At 48.2% G+C, this 19,125-nt stretch overlaps 1 protein-coding gene across 2 annotated transcripts; it reads right to left on the reverse strand.

The window, feature by feature from the left end:
- Positions 1-677: 677 nt before the first annotated feature.
- On the reverse strand, positions 678-18,875 carry Pirt (phosphoinositide interacting regulator of transient receptor potential channels). Of its 2 annotated transcripts, none has more exons than XM_075992131.1 (2): positions 18,729-18,875; positions 678-4,587 (listed from the first exon to the last, which is right to left on the reverse strand). In XM_075992131.1, exon 2 carries the CDS (start codon positions 4,565-4,567, stop codon positions 4,154-4,156), a length of 414 nt encoding a protein of 137 aa, XP_075848246.1. In that variant the 5' UTR covers positions 4,568-4,587; positions 18,729-18,875; the 3' UTR covers positions 678-4,153. The 2 variants fall into 2 exon arrangements, with proteins under 2 accessions (XP_075848246.1, XP_075848247.1); XM_075992132.1 differs by lacking the exon at positions 18,729-18,875 and adding an exon at positions 7,174-7,274 and having other exon boundaries at positions 2,401-4,587.
- Positions 18,876-19,125: the final 250 nt, after the last annotated feature.

Genomic DNA, 19,125 nt, shown 5'->3' on the forward strand with positions numbered 1-19,125 from the left:
AGATCCCCCCACCATGATCATACTGCATCACCCCTGAAGATCCCCCCACCATGATCATACTACATCACACCTGAAGATTCCCCCACCGTGATCATACTATATCACACCTGAAGATCCCCCCACCATGATCATACTGCATCACACGTGAAGATCCCCCCATTGTGATCATACTATATCACACCTGAAGATCCCCCCACCATGATCATACTGCATCACACCTGAAGATTCCCCCACCGTGATCATACTACATCACACCTGAAGATTCCCCCCACCGTGATCATACTACATCACACCTGAAGATCGCCCCCACTGTGATCATACTGCATCACACCTGAAGATTCCTCCAATGTGATCATACTGCATCACACCTGAAGATCCCCCCACTGTGATCATACTGTATCACACCCGAAGATTCCCCCCACCGTGATCATACTGCATCACACCTGAAGATTCTGGAAATTAGCCGGATTGATTTCTGAATGTCAGAGCTTCTGTCTTCATTATGTCATCCAGGTTCTGATGTTTGCTGTGGGCTTGGGTAATTGGGCAATCGGAATGTCAGTTAGAAATGGTGAGTGAAGAAAGAAGCAGAGGAAAGGAGGACCAGAGCCCGAGGAGTGAGTGATGTGGCTGTGGTTAGAAACGCTTCCCACGCATCCCAGGAAAGAGCACAGTTTCCATTGGCATTTTGTCATTTATTGAAGACAATCCCAACTTAGAACATGATCGATAAGGACCGTTGATAGTGATTCTCCCTTCTTTTTTGCGGTCATTTCAGTGGCTTTTACAGAGGAACCCACAGGACAGTGCGAGATGGTCTCATTCTGGGGTATCCTTTAGTGAACCTGTCTTTCCCTTAGAGTGGAAGATAGGGACTGTGAGGCGGCCTGGGGGTCTGTCCCTCTTATATGTACCTGCATGTTGCAGAAGAACTGAGCATAGTTCCTCAGACACGAGGTTCCTTGCTGGAGACCTAAGGGACTAGTCACAGAGAAACAGTTCCTGCTTGGGCCAGCAGATTCTCTGAGGCTGCCTGTGAGTCTCGGGAGAAAGTCTGAGGCATGAACAGCTGTCCCCACACAGGCTAAGCACAGGCAGGCCTCTGGGGTGGGAGATGAAAGCAAGCCCCCAGTGAATCCTTTTCCACTTTGCTTTGTGTTTGGAGCATCTCTCCAAGACCTGGTATCCGCCTACCTTGTCTAGACCACAAATTCACTCTAGAATGTAATCTTTTCAGGTCAAGTTTTGGGTCTCAATACTGGGCTTGTGGGATCCTCTGCACCACTATCACCTCAGAGGAGAGCCACCAGTTGCAGAGAGGCACCCGAGGACGCATGCATGAGAGCCACTCTGTCTCTTTTCTCCCTGGTATCCTTCTTGGTAGAGGAAATATGGCAATGGGGGAGCATTTTAGAGGAGGAGGGGTCTGTGGGTACCGTCTTCAAATGCCTGGCGAAACAGGATAAACACGGCAGACACTGTTAAATAGAATACAATTCGACATGACAGTAATTCCTTTAGGCTTCAGATTAGATTAAATTCTCCAAAACAGAAGAGCTACAGGAGGAGCAGGTAATACATTCTGGTGAGATGGTGCTGCGGATGCTGGCCCTGCCCTCAGACCAGTGAGAGGACTGAAGTCATTGCCCAGGATGCTTTGGTTCAGAAATGTGGCATTCAGCCTGGCTTCACTCACAGATTGTCCCCCACCTCAGGTTTTCACGAGGCAATGGTCTTAGGCAAAAAGTTCCAAGATGTGCTGCTTTTGTCGTGATTCAGCCCATTTCCTAGCCCTTGTTGGTGCAGGGAGCCCAGTAGGGGGAGCTAACCAATATTTGGGATTTTTGTTTCTGTCTACTGAAGACAGACTTAGCTTGCGGGGCCGGAGGTATGGGCAGATACTAACGTGGTTGCAGAAGAGATCTACAACTTGAAGATTTTCTGGCACCAGGATTAGCTCAGAACTCCCTTCCATTGAGGCATACATGATAGAGATGTTTGCAAAGACCCTCCTCCCAGAGCTGTGCACAGACAATGAGCTCTGGGGAGAATGAGGTGCATGGGGTATGGACTCCAAGTGAGCTGGCTGGGCGCTCATCTGCGTGCTCCCTTTCATGAAAGCACCAGGGAATGAGAGGCCTCCTCAGAGGGCTGACCTTCCATGTCAGCCCTGTTTCAGAGGCACTAACACTCAAATTAGTGACAGCATTGAAATAACCCCTGACCTGCCTGCATGCTGGGGATGGGTGTACTGGAGGACCTGGGCTCACTGGTATGAGTCTTAACGAAGGACATGGCTATCTTAAGTGAGCTTTGAAAGGCCAGACGCTCCCCAAATTCTGACTCTTTAGTTAATAATTTAATTAAATTAAGTGTGTGTGTGTGTGTGTGTGTGAGAGAGAGAGAGAGAGAGAGAGAGAGAGCATGAGAAAAATACTGCCTCCATGGATTTCCCCAGAACGCAACAGGAACAAACATGAATTCTGAATCTGCCTATGGAAGTTCTGTGAAAGTCTGAGACATTGGAGGAAGGTTGCCATGGTGATCCCAAGTGCCTGAAGGTTTAGGGATGAAGGGAGTCAACTGGAACGAATGCAGGACTTTTCACTCACCCTGTTATCAGGTTCTTTCCCCTAGTCTCTGGTCTGGCCTGGCACAGCTTGGGGGATCTGTTATGGGCACCTGGTTTTTCACCTAATGTCTTCTTGGTGTCTATAAGAAGTTTTGAGGGCACTTACCTCTTGGGCTAGATCTACTTGGTGGGTTCCCCTGGAGATGCCTCTCCCAGTCTCTACAGACCCCAGCAGCTTGCAGTGTACCAAGGGGAAGCTGGATGTAAGGCACTTGGGAAAGCAGGAGGGACGTAGACAAGAGGGGATGAAACAGCATCCAGGAGCTATGCAGAATCCTAACTCCATGAGGCCTCTTTGCCCAGCCTCTTCACATGCAAGGTAAAAGTTGCTCCTTCCTTATGCACCTTAGACTTTCCCAACACTTATTTTCCCTTTGTCTTTAGGAGGGACCAGCATGGTCTCCAGAAACCTCTCTGCCTTCCTTTAAATTTATGTTGGACCCATGTGTTCCTATAGCCACCCTAAGAGCTCTGCATGCGGTGGTGCCAACTGGCTTGACTATGTCCACCTCTCTCTCACTTTTAGAAAGAAGAGGAGATCAGGGACTGGGTCTGGCTGTTCCCAACCTAGGCCCAGAGAAGGAAACTCAATAAATACTCTCTTGCTTGTGGGGAGGAGCAGGGGTGATAGAGATTGGGGTCCTCTTTGGTGAATCTATCTCTGGAATTCCATAGAACACTCAGACATGGTGTCCCATCTCAGGATGGGTCATGATTCAGAGGAAGGGGAAGGTCCCACCTGTGACCCTTCCTTCCTTCTGTTCTGGCAATGCATAGAGACAGAGATGGGGTGGGGCAAAGGAATTAGAACAAGGAGCATTTGTTGTTGGCTAATTGCCAAGATGAAGGCAGTCCGTGAGAAGGGCATTGGAGGGTCAAGGGGAAACAGACACCGCTTAGCCTGTGCTATTGCCGCTGGTGTCAATACTATGAATTCAGGAATGAACTTCCTTGGCTAGCTGACTTTTTAGAGCTATGCCCAGAGGAATGATCTGCCCTGGACAGTGTCCCCCGTCTACAGCCCCCATCACTGTTCAGAGTTTGGAATGTTTGGTACATGAGAATTATCCTGTCTCTTGTAATGCTAGCCAATGTCTCACCCAAGGAGAGCGTCAAGACTGTCAAACCCAGTGGGTCTGAGGTTACCCTTCCATCCTTGATCAGTTTTAGTTCCAGAAGGATGCAGATGTGGAATCCAGCTCAGACACGCAATTACAACAAGAAGTTCTTCTTGGGAGCATAGTCAACCCCCAAAGAATTTCCCAGCATGCACTGCCCTTGGCAGAGAAAGTGGGATGAATGATGGCTAAAGGCAGGTGCCAGGGATGCGAATATTGAGACTATCCAAGGGAGCATCAGCAGCGATGGAGAAACCAGGTGAGACGCAGCCAGCAACACTGCGAGATTGTGTGAGGGTGAAGGCCTGAGCTCTGTCCCAGGAGGGTTTGCCTGAATCAGCTTGGTGGTACCCCACAGAGAAGGTTAGCAGGCTGGTCAGCAGATCTTCTGGTCAGATTGCCTTCAGCGGTTCAGAAGGAAGAACTTGAGGCTTTGGAAGAAGCTGGACTTCTGCCTTTGTTTCTGCTTCTTTTTGATGATGGGCACCCACACCAGCCCACACACCAGCATCATGAGTCCCAAGGACAGGAAGGCAGGCCCTATCATCTTGAGGACTGGCACAACCGTTTGCTTCTCGTCCAAGATGTAGGCCACGCAGGTGATGGCCACACCAAAGAGCAGGATGGCAGCGCCCACTGACATGATGATGATGGGCTTGTGGTAGATTTCCCAGTTGCTCCTGGGCGTGGTGGTCCAGACAGACTCGCTTCTGGAGCTGATACACAGGGAGCTGGCTGTCTGGCTGGGCAGGAGGTCCTTGGACTCCGGAGACTTCTCGTCTACTTCCAGGGCCTTGGGGAGCACCTCCATCGTCATGGCTGTTCAAGACCAGGCACCTAGTATTAACGACAGTTAGAAAGGATGGTGAAGCCAAGGTGACCCATTCCTGTCCTTCCTGTACTCGGTACTCAGTGTTCCCTCTCCAGTTTGGCTCTCAGTGGAGGGGAATATGACATATACACTTATAGTTCTCACACATAAACTCAAAGAAGTGATACAGGACTGCAGGAAGCAAAGACCTTTATTTTGAGATCTGCGTTTTGTTTACAGCCATCTTAAGTTCACAAGTAAGATATTCACCTTTGCAGGGCAAGTTCCGGACCTAGGACATTAGCCTAGTGAGACCTGCAGACCCCAGGCTTCAGAAACAATTAGCATTTCCTTTGTTAGTGAACAGTCACAGACCCTCAGTATTTCCTTACCAGCAAGGGACGTCTCCGGACCTGAATTCCAGCAGACCTGACATCCTCCCCTCCCCCTTGCCCATTTGCTATATAACAGCTTCTGAGAATTAATAAAGCCCGGCTTGATCAGAAATCCTGCCTTGCCGTCATCTTCTCGTGTCTCTTGTCCCCTCCATTCCTCTTCCTCCTCTAGGTTTATCAGGGACCCCCGTTCATATCCCGCAGAATACAGGACAGTATTTTTTTTTCTTGCTCTGTTTTCTAAGACAGAGACTCATCGTGTGATATAGGTTCACACTGTGAATTTGCAATCCTCCTGCCTCGACGCCCTGATTGCTGAGGTTGAGGGCAAGTGTTACCACAAGGGGCTAATAACTTGTCATTCTAATAATTACCCTTCCTATTTAAACCAGGGAACAGCGACATTTAAGAATAAACAAACACAAACCATAGTTTATTGAGTGGTGTGTCATTTTCAAATCCAGCCTTTCTCTAGCTGTGTGACCTCAAGTGAGTTATTGACCTCTCTGTGCTTCTGTTTTCTTATCTACAAAATGAGGGTAATAATATTAGCTCCCTCACAGGGGTTTCCAAAGGGTTAAAGGAGAGCAGGTGTGGACTTCACTGGGCTGATGTCCAGCATATTCTGGGTGTTTGGTAAGTGCTGTTGTTTGCTTGTTGGGATGACAATGATCTATCCTTACTCACTTGTGTGTGTGTGTGTGTCTTTTTAACTCTTCTTATCAGGCTGAAGCAACACCATAACTCCACACACTGATCATTAGTTCCATCTTACAGATTAGAAAACTGAGCCTTGGGGGGGAGAGGTGAGTCAATTAGTTTATAAGAGCTCGGGTTTTCACCTGCAGGTCAATGCTGCTTCAGGCATCTGAGATTTCATGAGCTTTGTCACTCAGGAGTCTCAGCTTCTGCAGCATGTCACATGATCTTCTATCCTGCAAACTCACCCTCCCCATCTCCACACACACACACACACACACACACACACACACACACACACACACACATTGAACACACATTGAAACTGTTGTGGCAGAGCTTCGGTTTGGATTAGACTGAATGTGTTCCCAGGGTCCCTGGTAATGTTGGGAGCGTGGCACCTTAACCTGACTGTGGTGTGCATGGTGGTGCCTTGGGGTGGTGGCTACATTAGAAGAGGTAGTTTGCATGGTGTATCTGTGATTGGGTCTCCGTGCATTTCTCAAAAAAAGAGGAGAGGCCAGACACACCTGAGCAATTCCCGGTGCCCATCTGGGACTTCGCCCACACGGGATCACTAACGATTCAGACCCTTGTACCTTCTAAATTGAGCTAAATAAACACTGTTCCTCTATGAACTAGCCGCTTGCAGCTATTTCATCGCGGTAACAGAAGGTGTACTTGTATATAACCGAAGTGCCGGCAATCCAGCTCAACCGCCTCTTCTAACGTCTCTCTAAACCCTGGGGGTTCCCTCATCTCTTCTCCACTCAGGGGTGCAGATTCTCAAGTGACTGAAGCGCTTCAGAGCTGAGAAGCCCTGCCAGCTTGCCAGAAACGGCTCCATCAGACCGGTGTGTTGTCACACTCCTTCAACGTGGGATTGAAGCCTCTCAAACTGGAAATGGGTTCTAGTGTAAAAGCCCCATTGTCTGCAGTAAGATAACACGAGATGAATGACTGATGAACATAGGTGCTTTCTCCACTGTGAGCGGGTTTTGTTTGAGAGGAAGGGAAGGCTAGGAAGGTCCCGAGGTTTGCCTCATATCCCCACGATGTATCTGTGCTTCACACACAGGAGATTCTGTAAACTTTTGACAGAACGAGCGAGCTCAGAACACACTCCTCCCCTTCTTTCTTCCCTCCCTCCCCTCCTTTCTCCTGTTCACTACATCAAACCCAGATCCACCCTACCTTTGCGGCATGAGTTCCTCCCAAGGCTTCTTGCAACAAACTCAGAGGCTTCAGTATTCAGACACATGCCAGCTTGGGACTGGGAGACTGTCTCCTGCAGCAGTCAGAACACTGGGGAAGGTGGGCTGGTCATCACAGCCATAATGAATTTCTTTTCCCCAGCCCAGTTACGGTGCTGGTGGGAGGGCCTGTGGCAGACCAGATGATGAAGACAGGATGCATTTGGGGAAACCGTGTTGGCAGCTCTGGAGCAAAAGGCAGCTTGGGATGAAGGAGAGTTGTCTGGCGCTGGGGACTCCCAAGTCCCTGTGCCCGAGTGCTTACCTTCTTCAATCTTGCTACAATGTTGGCTTCAGCCTGATTCCTCCCACCTCTCTTCCTTCGCCCATTGCAGTTCAGTCTCTACTTGATCGCTGGGTTATTTTCTAACACCTCAAAGAACAATGCCTACAGCTTCCACTTTCTAGATTAAGCAATTAAAGACCCCTCCCCACTGACAGGAGGAAATAGAAATCATAAAAAATTACCACAGTCGTCTCAGAATTTAGATATTCACAATCAGATGCTGTCCACAGAGAGGGAATATCTGGGCCTCTGCTCTCAAAGACTGCCATGGTGTTTTCGTAACCATAGGCACAGGGGCGCTGGCTTCCTTTGGGAATGGACATTTGCATAAGCTAAGCCATCATTTAAAAAGTGGATCTTCTCTCCTGTGGGATGGGGGTAGGGAAGAGACATAGAACATCCTGGAAAATCTTGGGGTTTGCTTATTGCATCCTGTGGTCACTGGAGGGTGTCTGGTCTTCCTCAGGATTCCCCTGGGTACCCATTCATAGGAGAGAACCAGGGTAGACACTCTGATGTTAGAGAGGCTGAAGTTGGGGGGAGGGGGCAGTGGTTCTCAGTTGTACCTGGGAAAAGAGCTGAGGCTGGACCAGGAAGGGCCTGTTCCCCTGAACTGCTAAATATTCCTGTACCGAAAGTGCCAGTTGGAGGCAGGGGGATGATTCTTGGCTTCTGAGAAGAAGGTGGCACCATCACTAGGCTTGCTGGAAGCACCCCACACCTTCTCTTTGGCTCTTCAACATGGCTACTAGCTTAGCCTTACTTTGTAAGAGCTGGGGCTGCAGCCAGCAGCGTGATGGAGTGTGGGCAACGTTCTGGATTCTCCACTTTGGAGCTTCAGCCATCCCCGAATTGTCTTTTCACTGAATTCGAGGGACTCGGGTTTGTAATTCCCTGACACTGGCTTGTGTGGGTGGGAGGCAGAGCACTGTTGATAGGTTTTCATTTCCTTCCATAGTTATTCAGTTTAAATTACTTTGAAAATAAGCCTTTCCTTCTCTTTCTGACACTGGAGTCATCTTTATTTTGTGAAATGCCATGGGGATGGAAGATGATTATTGATTTTGTTACTAGTTGTACATGATGAGGAAAATTCTGTGTAGATGTCTCTCTCTCTCTTATATCTATTTCCTCTGGTCATGGTCATTTTTCTTTATTATTTATTATTTCTTTTTCATTATATTCTTTTTATACAACTCTCAGTCTGTAAGTGAGCTATCTTGTATCTATTCTTTGGTCATTAGTCTGTCATCTATGTATGTGTGTATATGCATTATCTGTCTGTCTGTCTGTCTGTCTATCTATCTATCTATCTATCTATCTATCTATCTATCTATCTTTTTGTCTGTTATCTCTCTTCTACATTATAATGGGACTCACAGAATCCTAAAGAATGGGAGCACTAACTGAGACGCCTTACATGGAGAAAGAGTGTATCTTTGGGACTGGAGGGCAGGTCTTTGTTGGTGGTCACTAAAGGAGATACTGAAGGAGTCACTTGGATCAAGGACTAGGATTATTCCTCCCCTCCATGTCTTCTTTCTCTGTGACCAGGATGCAGACAAGGGAAAACTGAGGACAGAGGGGACAGGCAGGACAGGGCCGTGATTGACTTGGTGCTGGGAAGAACTGGGCCCAGTCATTCACATTTCTAGGGCGTCTCTAAACATGAAAAGATTCAGGTCTTTTGTCCCAGAGCCCAGAGTGGTGTTGGGGTAGGGCAGGAATTTAGAAACTGTAGGACTCTGGGCAGGTACCTAAACCTCTAGGAATTTAGTAGCCCTACATACAAAATAGGGATTGTAAAGGATTGATCTTTTAGTATTGCTGTGGTTGACAAATTCATAAACAAAACACTACACCACCATTTGGCATGTTGTATTGACCCTACTGTGCCCCCATTTGGCCTGTTGTACTGATCAAGGAGTAGGTCCTCGCTTGTCTTATGATCGATCACTTTCCTTCTGGGTGTCTGTTTCCTCATTGGTGAAATGAAGGAGTTGGGCTGGGTAACTTCTAAGGTTTGGATTGGCCTATGAACAGTTAGTTGATTCGAGCTCTGAAATTCAGGCTTCCATAAAATCACCAATTTCAAGGGTTGTGTTTTTTTTTCAATGTTTTATTAACATTCTCTTAAGAAACTGTTCTTTGACCAACTCATTTGGGCCACAGTTTCTGAACAGGAGCTCTGTGGGCATTTTGGATTCGGCATTTCATTGCCATAGATGTAGAGTCTATACAATTGTGGGATATTTAGTGGCATCTGGGGCCACCACTTACCAGATGCCAGGACTTCACTCATGACAATATTAAATGATGTCACACATGGCCAGATGTTACCTGGGAGTGACGTCATTGATACAAGACACCACACTGCTGCATGCAGGCCTTTCCTCTCCTCTCCTTGCACATTGTGGGGGTGGGGTTTCTCCTGTGCCTCCAGGGCACCTGGATCACAGAGGCCCTCTTAGCTCAGAGGAGCTCATCTTGATATCACAGCTCAGACTGGGATTCACACCTAGGGATCTGGTCCAGGGAGAACAACCCTTTGAGCCTTGAATACTGGGGTTTAGTTTGTGTGTCTCAGGGGACCCTCACTCACTGCAGTGTTATGCTCTGCTCCTTGGAACACCCAGATTTTTTTTTTTTTTGAGACAGGGTTTCTCTGTAGCTTTGTGGTCTTTCCTGGAATTCACTCTTGTAGACCAGGCTGGCCTTGAACTCACAGAGATCCACCTATCCACCTGCCTCTGCCTCCCAAGTACTGGGATTAAAGGCGTGTGCCACCACTACCCTTCTAAGATAATTTTTAAGGTTAAAAAAAAAAAACAGAGAGAGAGAGAGAGAGAGAGAGAGAGAGAGAGAGAGAGAGAGAGAGAGAGAATAAATTTTGGATGGGGAGGGTCTGGGAGGAGTTGAAGGATAAAAAAAAGTTGAGGGCTGGAGAGATGGCTCAGAGGTTAAGAGCATTGCCTGCTCTTCCGAAGATCCTGAGTTCAATTCCCAGCAACCACATGGTGGCTCACAACCATCTGTAATGAGGTCTGGTGCCCTCTGCTGGCCTGCAGGCATACACACAGACAGAATATTGTATACATAATAAATAAATAAATATTTTAAAAAAAAGTTGAATATGATCAACACATATTCCTGAAAAATTTTTAACTGGAAAAAATATTGGGACATCTGTGAAATAGGTGCCTCACCAAAAACATTGGTGTCCTGTCATCCGTACCCCTGACAGAGCTAGGGCAAAAAATTCCAGGGTGATTTCCTACCAAAGAGGGTAACGAAAACAAAGAAAAAGAATATAGAGACAGATCATCCTGGGATCTGAATCCAACAACTGGTGTGCTTTTCAGAGGAAGGGGACAGAAAGGTGACTCAGAGAGGGCAGGCCTTGGTGGAGAGAGGTGGTAACTGTTTTATGGAGGCTTTTCAAGTCCTAAACACTGCAGTGGACCTGGGAGGGACTGGTAAGGCTAGTGAAAGGCTCCACAGCTGGGCCTCACAACCAAAGTAGATTTGAATGTCTGCTGCCTTCAGGGCAGTAATTTGAGAAAGACATGTGACTCCCAGGTGCCAAATTGGAAAGTTTCAGGGGGGGGGGCAGTGGGTGGAGCCCGATTTAGGCGTGCAGCTGGGCTGCAATCTTCAGAGGGGGAAGGGGTCCATAGAGGGGTCTCACACAGATGCAGAGTGCCTTGGCTACAGATTCCGTTTAGGTGAGATTCAAAACCAAATGTATTGGTGCTAGGAGAGGCCTGGAGAGTGGCCACTTGGGGTGGGGGTCGATGCTGGGAGTAGGTATTGTGGGAACTTCAGGGCTGCTGGAACTATGCAGACCAGACTAGCCTCGAACTCAGAGATCTGCCTGCTTCTGCCTTCCTCTGGTGGTGATTAAAGGCGAGCCCCACCATACTCATCTCTCCAATAGAAGGATGTTTAGATCTGCATACATAGTTGAATCTCAGCACCCACAGATTCAACCAACTTTGGGAAAAAAAACAACTTGAGAACAATTTCCTTTTTGCTGAACACATGGGCTTTTCTCCTTACCGTCACTTCCTAAACAGTTCCACAGAACAACAGTTTCCATTTATGATGACGATTGCCTCTCAAGGGCGAATGAAGAACGTGACAGAAGGCCCGGGTTTCCCACGAGGGCCCTGTTGGGTGTTCTGAGCAGGTATCCAGAGCTACAGGCCTGCAGGGGGAAGGCAGCCAGGAGGCAGACATTTCCCCTTGGGACACAGCCTAACACAATTATGTAGAGAGGACTCGGAGACCATTTAGAGTATACGGGAGGATGTGCGTTTGCTGCTAAACAGATTTTGCACCATTTTACATAAGTGTCTTGCGTGTCCTTAGATTCTGGTATCCATGGGGGTGGTCCCGGAACCAGCTCCCCAACAGGTGCCACATTAAATCAGAGTAATTAGTACATCTACTCCCTTAAACATTTTAGAACATCTTTGTGTGAGAACATTTAAAATCACTAATCACTTAGGTTTTTTTTCCCCCCGTTTTTTGTCTTTTTTTTCCCCTGTTAGAATCTCATGGAACCTAGGTTGGGGAATTTATCCCACATAGTTCCAAAGATGGCCTGGAACTCCTGACAGACCTCTTCTCGCATCCTGAGTGCTGGGAATGCAGCCATGCACCACACACTCCACCAGTCTGACAACTGAAAACATTAGTTCTGGCCTTTTATGTGCCAGGGATGGAGCTGGGCGCCAGATAGACCAAATCCAGGAGAACTCTGTGGCAGATGTTGATGCTAACAGGTGGGGCAAGTAGAAGAGGAAGACTGAAGGCGAGCCTTCCCGGAAGGAACATCGCGGAACACCTACAGGGTGATGCTAGTCTTGGGGACTCTCAGAAAAGCTCCTGGGAAACATAACTTACAGGAAGAAAGCTAATGGACCCATCAGGGGGCTGGGCACAGGGAGGTGGAGGAGAGACCGTGACACTGGATGAGGGGCAGTGTGCAGAATTCAACTCTGTCACAGGCAAGAGTGCTTGTTGAGCATGTAGGAAGAGGATTGCTGAATGATGAGCCTGCGCGTGCAGGCGGAAGCCCAGTCCTGGAGACGGAGCCACTTAGAAGTGGTTGCTCAGGTGAGAGACGGGGCAGTCTGGTACTTGTCTGTAGCCATGGAGATGGGGAGATGTGCACAGTTTGGAGAGTTAGGAAGCACAGAGTGGAGCTGGAAGGGAGTGATGGAAGGTGCTGGGCAGATGTGGTTACCACCTGCTTATAAACAGGCTGCAGAGCAAGAACACTGCACTTAACTAATTAAGAAGTAAATAAATTAATTTTTGTGGTGTTGGGGATTGAACCTAGGGCCTTACACATGCTGGGCAAGTGATTTCCCATTGAGGTGCACCTGCACCCCTAATGTGCTCGCTGCACACACCTGCTTTCTGTCTCTATCTCTCTCTTTAGAGACACAGTCTTGTTGACTTGCTCAGGATTGAATAAAACTTGCAGTCTTCCTGCCTCAGCCTCCCGAACGGCTGGAATTACAGGTGTGCAGCACTAAGCCCAGCGAAGCAGTTCAGAGATTTGTTATTTTTATTTTCAGATTTATTATTATCAAGTTTAAGTATGTGAATATTCTGCCTGCATTTGTGTGTTGGACTGTGTGTGGGCCTGGTGTCAGAAGATGTCAGAAGAGGGTGCGATAATCCTTGGAACTGCAGCTATGGGTGGTTGTGAGCTGCTATGTGGGTGCCGAGAATAGGACCCAGGTCCTCTGCAAGAACAGTAAGTGCTCTTAATCCTGCCAAGTTATCTCTCTAGCCCCAAGAGACCCCCTCACAATGACTGAAGAGTTCACAAGAATATTTTACAATACATTACAATAGCCACAAAGTAGAATTTTGGAATCTTAAACAACTAGTTAATTTTCTTTTCTTTCGTGGAGGGGGGATGTTAATACTGATAAACTCACTAGCTTATGTGCTGTCTACCGCTGCTTCTGCTTCGTAATATCAGTGGATTTAACAGCGCGCACAGAGTCAGCAAAGCCTCAAACATTCACCAAAGCAAGTAGCTCTGACAGAAGACATCAGGGAGCAGGTAAAGAGAGGCAGCAGAAAGCAGCGGAGGGCTAGGCAGGAGGAGAGATCAACTGCACGCTTGCACACTAGGTAGATCACTCTGGCTGCAGGATGGGGAGGTGCAGAGGAAGCCAAGAAATATGACAGTAACTTAGAGATGCTTGCAAGCAGCTCAGGCTAAAGACAGGGCAGTTTGGTGTTTGGCTGTAGCCATGGAGATGGAAGGAGGTACACAGAGCTAGCAGGACAAGATGGGCAGATAACTATGAGACCAGGTGCAAGGTGCTTAGAAAAAAATGTTAATGTTTAGCTGGTGATTTCAGTTAACAGAGACAGGTGGAATACATAACACACAGCGTTGCCACATTAAAGAAAGAACGTTCCGTTGGACTTGAACTTGAAACAGGAAACAGATATTTTTTCAAAGTAGAAAGTGTGCTTTCAGTATTATATTATATTGTGACTTTATTGTCACAATGCTTATTGTTTTTCTGAAACTCAAATTTAAGTCCGACCTTGATCCTTGAAGTCTGGAAGCCCCATGGCAGATGCACCACAGTTCTCCAATGAGAGGTTTCTATCAGGAGGGTGGTAAAGCAGAGCCTAGAAGCACACTGGGGAGCTGGGATGATGGTTCTTAGGGGTTGTGAGCGAAGGAAGGAGTGCTCCCTTTCTGGGAGGCTCTGGGGAAGGAGCCACATGGCAGACAGTGGCTTTGTTAGTCCACATTTAATTCAAGTCAAAGGAAGGAATCAGTATCACGGGGAACTTGGAAGAGTTGGGGAATCTCTTTATGAGAAACCCTAAGGTCCAGAAGGCACCGAGGGGAGGCATTAGGAGAGAATAGAGGGGGCCTGTGGCCTAGGAACACCATGGGAACATTCTGAAAGCCTCTGCCATTCCTGAAAGACGATTGCTTCTTTGGGTTTGGAAAGAGGTGAGGTCAGTAGGTGGCTCACCATTGTTCTTTTTTGCACATGTGTTTATGCAGGCACACATGCACACAGCTGATGTGCTGAAGTCAGATAACAGCTTGTGGAAGGAGGCTCTAGTCCTCCACTGTGCGGATCGCGGTACAGAACATAGGTCATCAGGCTCCATGACTAGTGTCTTTACTGTTTGAGCTATCATGATGGCTCTGGGCCATTCTTTCTCTCTGTCTCTCTTTTGAAACAGGGTCTCACTATGTAGCTCTAGCTGGGTGAGAACTCACTGAATAGACCAGGTTTTGAACTCACAGAGCTTTGCCTGCCTCTGTCCCCTAACAACCTGGCATATTGTTCTTAAAGAAGATTCCACAAGGGTTCCTGCAACAATTCCTTAGATCCTCCATGACAGATGAAGACTAGTGTTATTAAAATTGTATCTGAGTGGAGGACTCAGTTCCTTTTCCCAGGGTCTGTGAGAGTTGCCTTTGGAGGGGCTGGAGAGATGGCTCAGGACTTAAGAGCACTGGCTGCTCCTCCAGAGGTCCTGCAGTCAAGTCCCAGAAACCACTTGGTGGCTCACGACCATCTATAATAGGATCTGATGCCCTCTTCTGGTATCCAGGTAAACATGCAGAACATTCAAATGTAAAATAGAAATAAAATATAAATAAAAAATTTAAAAAAAGAAGTTGCCATTGGTGTTAAAAACTCGTGCTTTCCCCCTAATGAAATCATCAAAAGGGGATCTCTCCCCCCAAGTGGCAGAAGGTAATAGGTCTGTTCAATATGTTCTAGGGATCTGTCTCTCTCGAACAACCAAAAATGGACAAGATATTATCAGGCCCATAACAAGACAAAAAACCAACACAAACACCCATGAAAAAGTGGCACTGGCATTTGCTAGGACAGCGCAACACAAAGACCAAGGAGACAGCACCATGCATGCTCCAGAGTGTCAAACTCTTCCACCATCACACTCGCTGCCCCGCGTGTAGACCAACCAGAGCTTTCCTGCACTGTCGTGCAGACTAGGAGACTCGTGGAGTTAAACACACACCTTTCCCTTGACCTAGCTGTTTTACTCCTAAATATTAAGCACATATGTATACAAGAGAGTCAAACAAACAAACAAACAAAAAACCCCTGTGTGTAAGAATATTTGTAGAAGCTTTATGTTGGGGGAGGGTAATCAATTGGGGATATTTGCACAATGGAATGTTTCAACTTCTGACACACATAACGTTATACATGAGCCTCAAAGACATCCTGGAACAGCAACAGAAGAACACAAACACTGTACACTCCCATTTCTCTGATATTCTAGAAGAAGCTAAGAACCAGCTGGACTGACAAAGCTCAGAACAGTGCAGGAATGGAGGGAGCAACTAGAAGATGCTCAGGGAGTTGCACGCGGGCAGATGGAAGAACACCTTCTCGCCAGTTCCTCCCTGCCTCTTTGTACCTGGAGGAATATGGAGATGCCAAATATGGAGAGGGGAGAGGACTGGTGTCTGTGAGAGGGAAGGTTTGGCTTTTTCCTCACACATTCGATACCCACCCTCCAGCCAATGGCTTGTTGCGGATGATCTGCAGACTGAGAATGAGGATGAGTGGCTAAGATAAGATGGGCTGAATACGTTTCTCCTGCAGCAGAGTCTGAAGGGCCTGAAATGCATCACTTAATGGGAGGAATTGTAAGGGGGAAGAAGTGAATCACAGCTCTGAAGATGACTGGATAGGACTACCCTTCTGGTTCGAGAAGCTCTTTCTTCCCCCGTCCCTTGGGGCTGGAGCAGAAACTCGTCAACTTCCTGTACTGTCTAGCATTGGCTCAGAACTTTGCTAAATGGTTAAATAAATAGAGGAGTTTTGGGCAGGATAGGATAGGGCTTTGAATGCATCTACAAAGCAATTTACTCAGAGAGTTGGTTTTCTTTCCAGTGCTGGTTGGAGCCATTGAGGGTTGAAACCTAGCTGGCTGGCTTTGTATCGCTAGATCACTGACCCTGTTCTTTTCCACGTGCCTTTTGTAAATCATCGCTTCCCGTCTAAGAGCAGCTGGTACAGTGACAGTAGAGAGGCAGCTGCGGACTCTGGTGGGAAGGAGGCCAGACTACATCCCTTGCTTTGCACTTCCTATTAAGAATCTCTCCTCATGAAGACTGCCCCCTGGTGGCCCAGGTTCATACCAGACTCTGCTGTCAACACCGATAATAGGCTGTTTTGCTCTACCAAGTCTTTCTAGGAAGTCACTAAGGGAGGTGCAACTACCACCCCCACCCCCCGTTTTACAGGTGAGAAACGGAAGATCAGAGAGTACCAAGCAATTAGGTGAGCAGAAAGACGGGGTTGGACTGTAGGTTTGGGTGTCTGTGACTCCAGAACCAGAGTGAAGGTTGATGCCACTCTTCGGGTGGCAGCTTTGTTTTTCATTTTCAAATTGAGGGAAGGGTAAGAAGGGAGGACACTTTAATTGGAGCACAGTCAATGAGCAAAACTGCCATGACGGGTGTTTGGGTGAGGAGTGAGTGGCGGGGCAGGGCGCGGGGGTCTGTGATAAGTCGAGGAGCCATGGGCTGGGATGCTGCGTCCTGAGCTGGGGCTGTGGGGGCAGAGTGGCCACAAAGCCACAACTATCACCACGGAGGATTACAGTATCTGGCATCTGGTGCTTTCTTTACCTGGAGGGTCTCTGAGGCCTCCTGCCACTGTAAAGGGGGTGGGGTACAGTTAACCTCATTCCCATTTTACAGATTAGGAAACTGAGGTTCCCGGATGCTGGACCTCAAATTCTGGTATTTGATATTCTTCCTAGGGGATGGCACTTGACTTTTTTCTTCCTCTTTACTGTCTTCCTTTCTAAAACCCTGGCACTGTATAGCTGTCCACTTTTTGCTTTAGAATTCACTCCGCAACTCTCTCATGGTGCCACTGCCTCACTGGAATGAGCTGAAATGTGACATCAGTTTAGACGGGGTTCTCATATCTATCTAGTAAGGGCAAGGACAGAGTGGTTAGCCGAATTTGATTTCAAGTTAACAACAGATACTTTTTAGTGTTAGATCAGAGTGATCTAATACTGATTTGGCTATCACCTACCCCAAATGCATCCATTGTTGACTAAAAATTCAAGTGGAAACTGGGTGCCCATGCACAACAAACACATTTAGCTACCTTAATGTTAAAAAGAGGCCCCACTGTGTTGCTTCACTCAGGCCTGGAGTTATTTGACCCCTCTGTCCCTCCTCCCCAGACCCTTCCACCTAGAGAGCTCTGATAGGAGCCCGGCTATTCTGGGAACTGCAAGGACCTGGTGACATGGAGGAGAGGAGAGGGGAGGGCACAGATGACCTCAGAGCATGGAGGCCAGTAGACTGGTGGGGAGAGCGGAAGGCAGGCCACAGGCTTTGCCTAGGGAATGGCAATGGTTTCATATTCCCGAGCAGGACCCAGTGTGGGTGGGAAGCAGATCTCTCTCTCTCTCTCTCTCTCTCTCTCTCTCTCTCTCTCTCTCTCTCTCTCTCTCCTCCCTTCCTTCCTCCCGCCCCCTGAATTTGCCATTGTCACCCTGCTCAGCTTCAGTTGCTTGATGCCAATCCCCAGGGTCTTTATCTCCTCTTGCTGTACTATCCCACTTCCAGGAGTTCATTTGGTGATGTCTAGTCCCCTGATAAGGCCTGTGTGGCCCCGTGCCTGGCCCGATAGTGTAGAGACTGGAGAGTGTGGAGTGTGTTGCTGCTGTCGACATGGCCTCACGCCATCTGTCCCCAGCTCACAGCACTCTCAGGAAGGGGACTTTCTTCTCTAAGGTCAGAGTTATCTTGAGGACGCCAGGCACCTTGCTCTTCAGGCCACACAACTAGTACACGGGCCATTGGGGCTACAGAGCAGAAAAACAGCTCAGGGGAAATGTGTGGTTACATTTGGTTTTACTGAGGGGCGGAGTCCCCACGGCCCTCCTCTGCCTGAGGGAGCCATGCCTTTGTCTTGGCTTTTATGTATCTGTCTTGCTCCCTCTTTCCTAAAAGGAAGACTGTCCAAGCCAGGGTACTCCATCTTGTTTCCCTGGCACCTGCCCCGGTACTGGCCACACCTGCAGGAAGGAGGGACAAACCCGCAGCAGCCGAGGTTGGATGTAGGATGCCCAGGGGCAGATGGTCTGTACCTGGTACTTCGGGGTCTATGGGTGTCCTTGCACTTCACAATTTGACACTTTTGCTCCTGCCGGATCAGAGGGTCCCTGCTCACTCCTTCCCTTTAAAGGCTTCCAAGGGTGGAAGGCTAGGAGTTGCCCAAGCAAATGCTATCTTTTCCCAGGTGTACAGTGAGAGGCACCCTGCTCACCGTACTTCTGCCTGTCTTTCCCGGTAGTCCCAGCAACCTGCTTGACGCTGATTTTGTCCCATCTTTTTCTCTGATAGTCACACTGCCTTCCAACTCCACTTCAGAGACTCAACACACTCTAAAGCAAACTTCAAACCTTCCTTCTTTCAGGGAGGCATAGCAAAGGGCTGCGGGGGTGGGGCTTCGTTTCCTTACCGTGCACAGTGACCCAGGGGAAGATGGGAGACCTGGGACTCAGTGGGCGCTCACACAGGGAAGAAGTCAGCGATGAGTTTCTGCTCAAGTCCTTCATCCCAGCTGGAGAAAGCCACCCTGGCCACATCCAGACGAGTCAGAGTCAGTGTGCTGCGAATCCCAGCCACTGAGCAGGCTCCGGCAGGGATGAGCTCACCAGGATGTGGCCTAATGGGTTAACTCTTTGCAGGCTGTTGGCACAGGCACTTGAATGTGGCTTTCTCAGCTCTGCTCAGCCACTATTAGACAAATCTTGTGAAAAATTAATGAAGCTTTTCTGCAGCGTGCCTTTGAGTTTCAGGAGAAGTGTGTACTTGGCTGCTGATGGGTGGGCAGGACGACTCCCGACCTGGGCTCC

Source organism: Microtus pennsylvanicus, chromosome 11 (genome assembly GCF_037038515.1).
Source record: "Microtus pennsylvanicus isolate mMicPen1 chromosome 11, mMicPen1.hap1, whole genome shotgun sequence".
NCBI lineage: Eukaryota > Metazoa > Chordata > Mammalia > Rodentia > Cricetidae > Microtus > Microtus pennsylvanicus.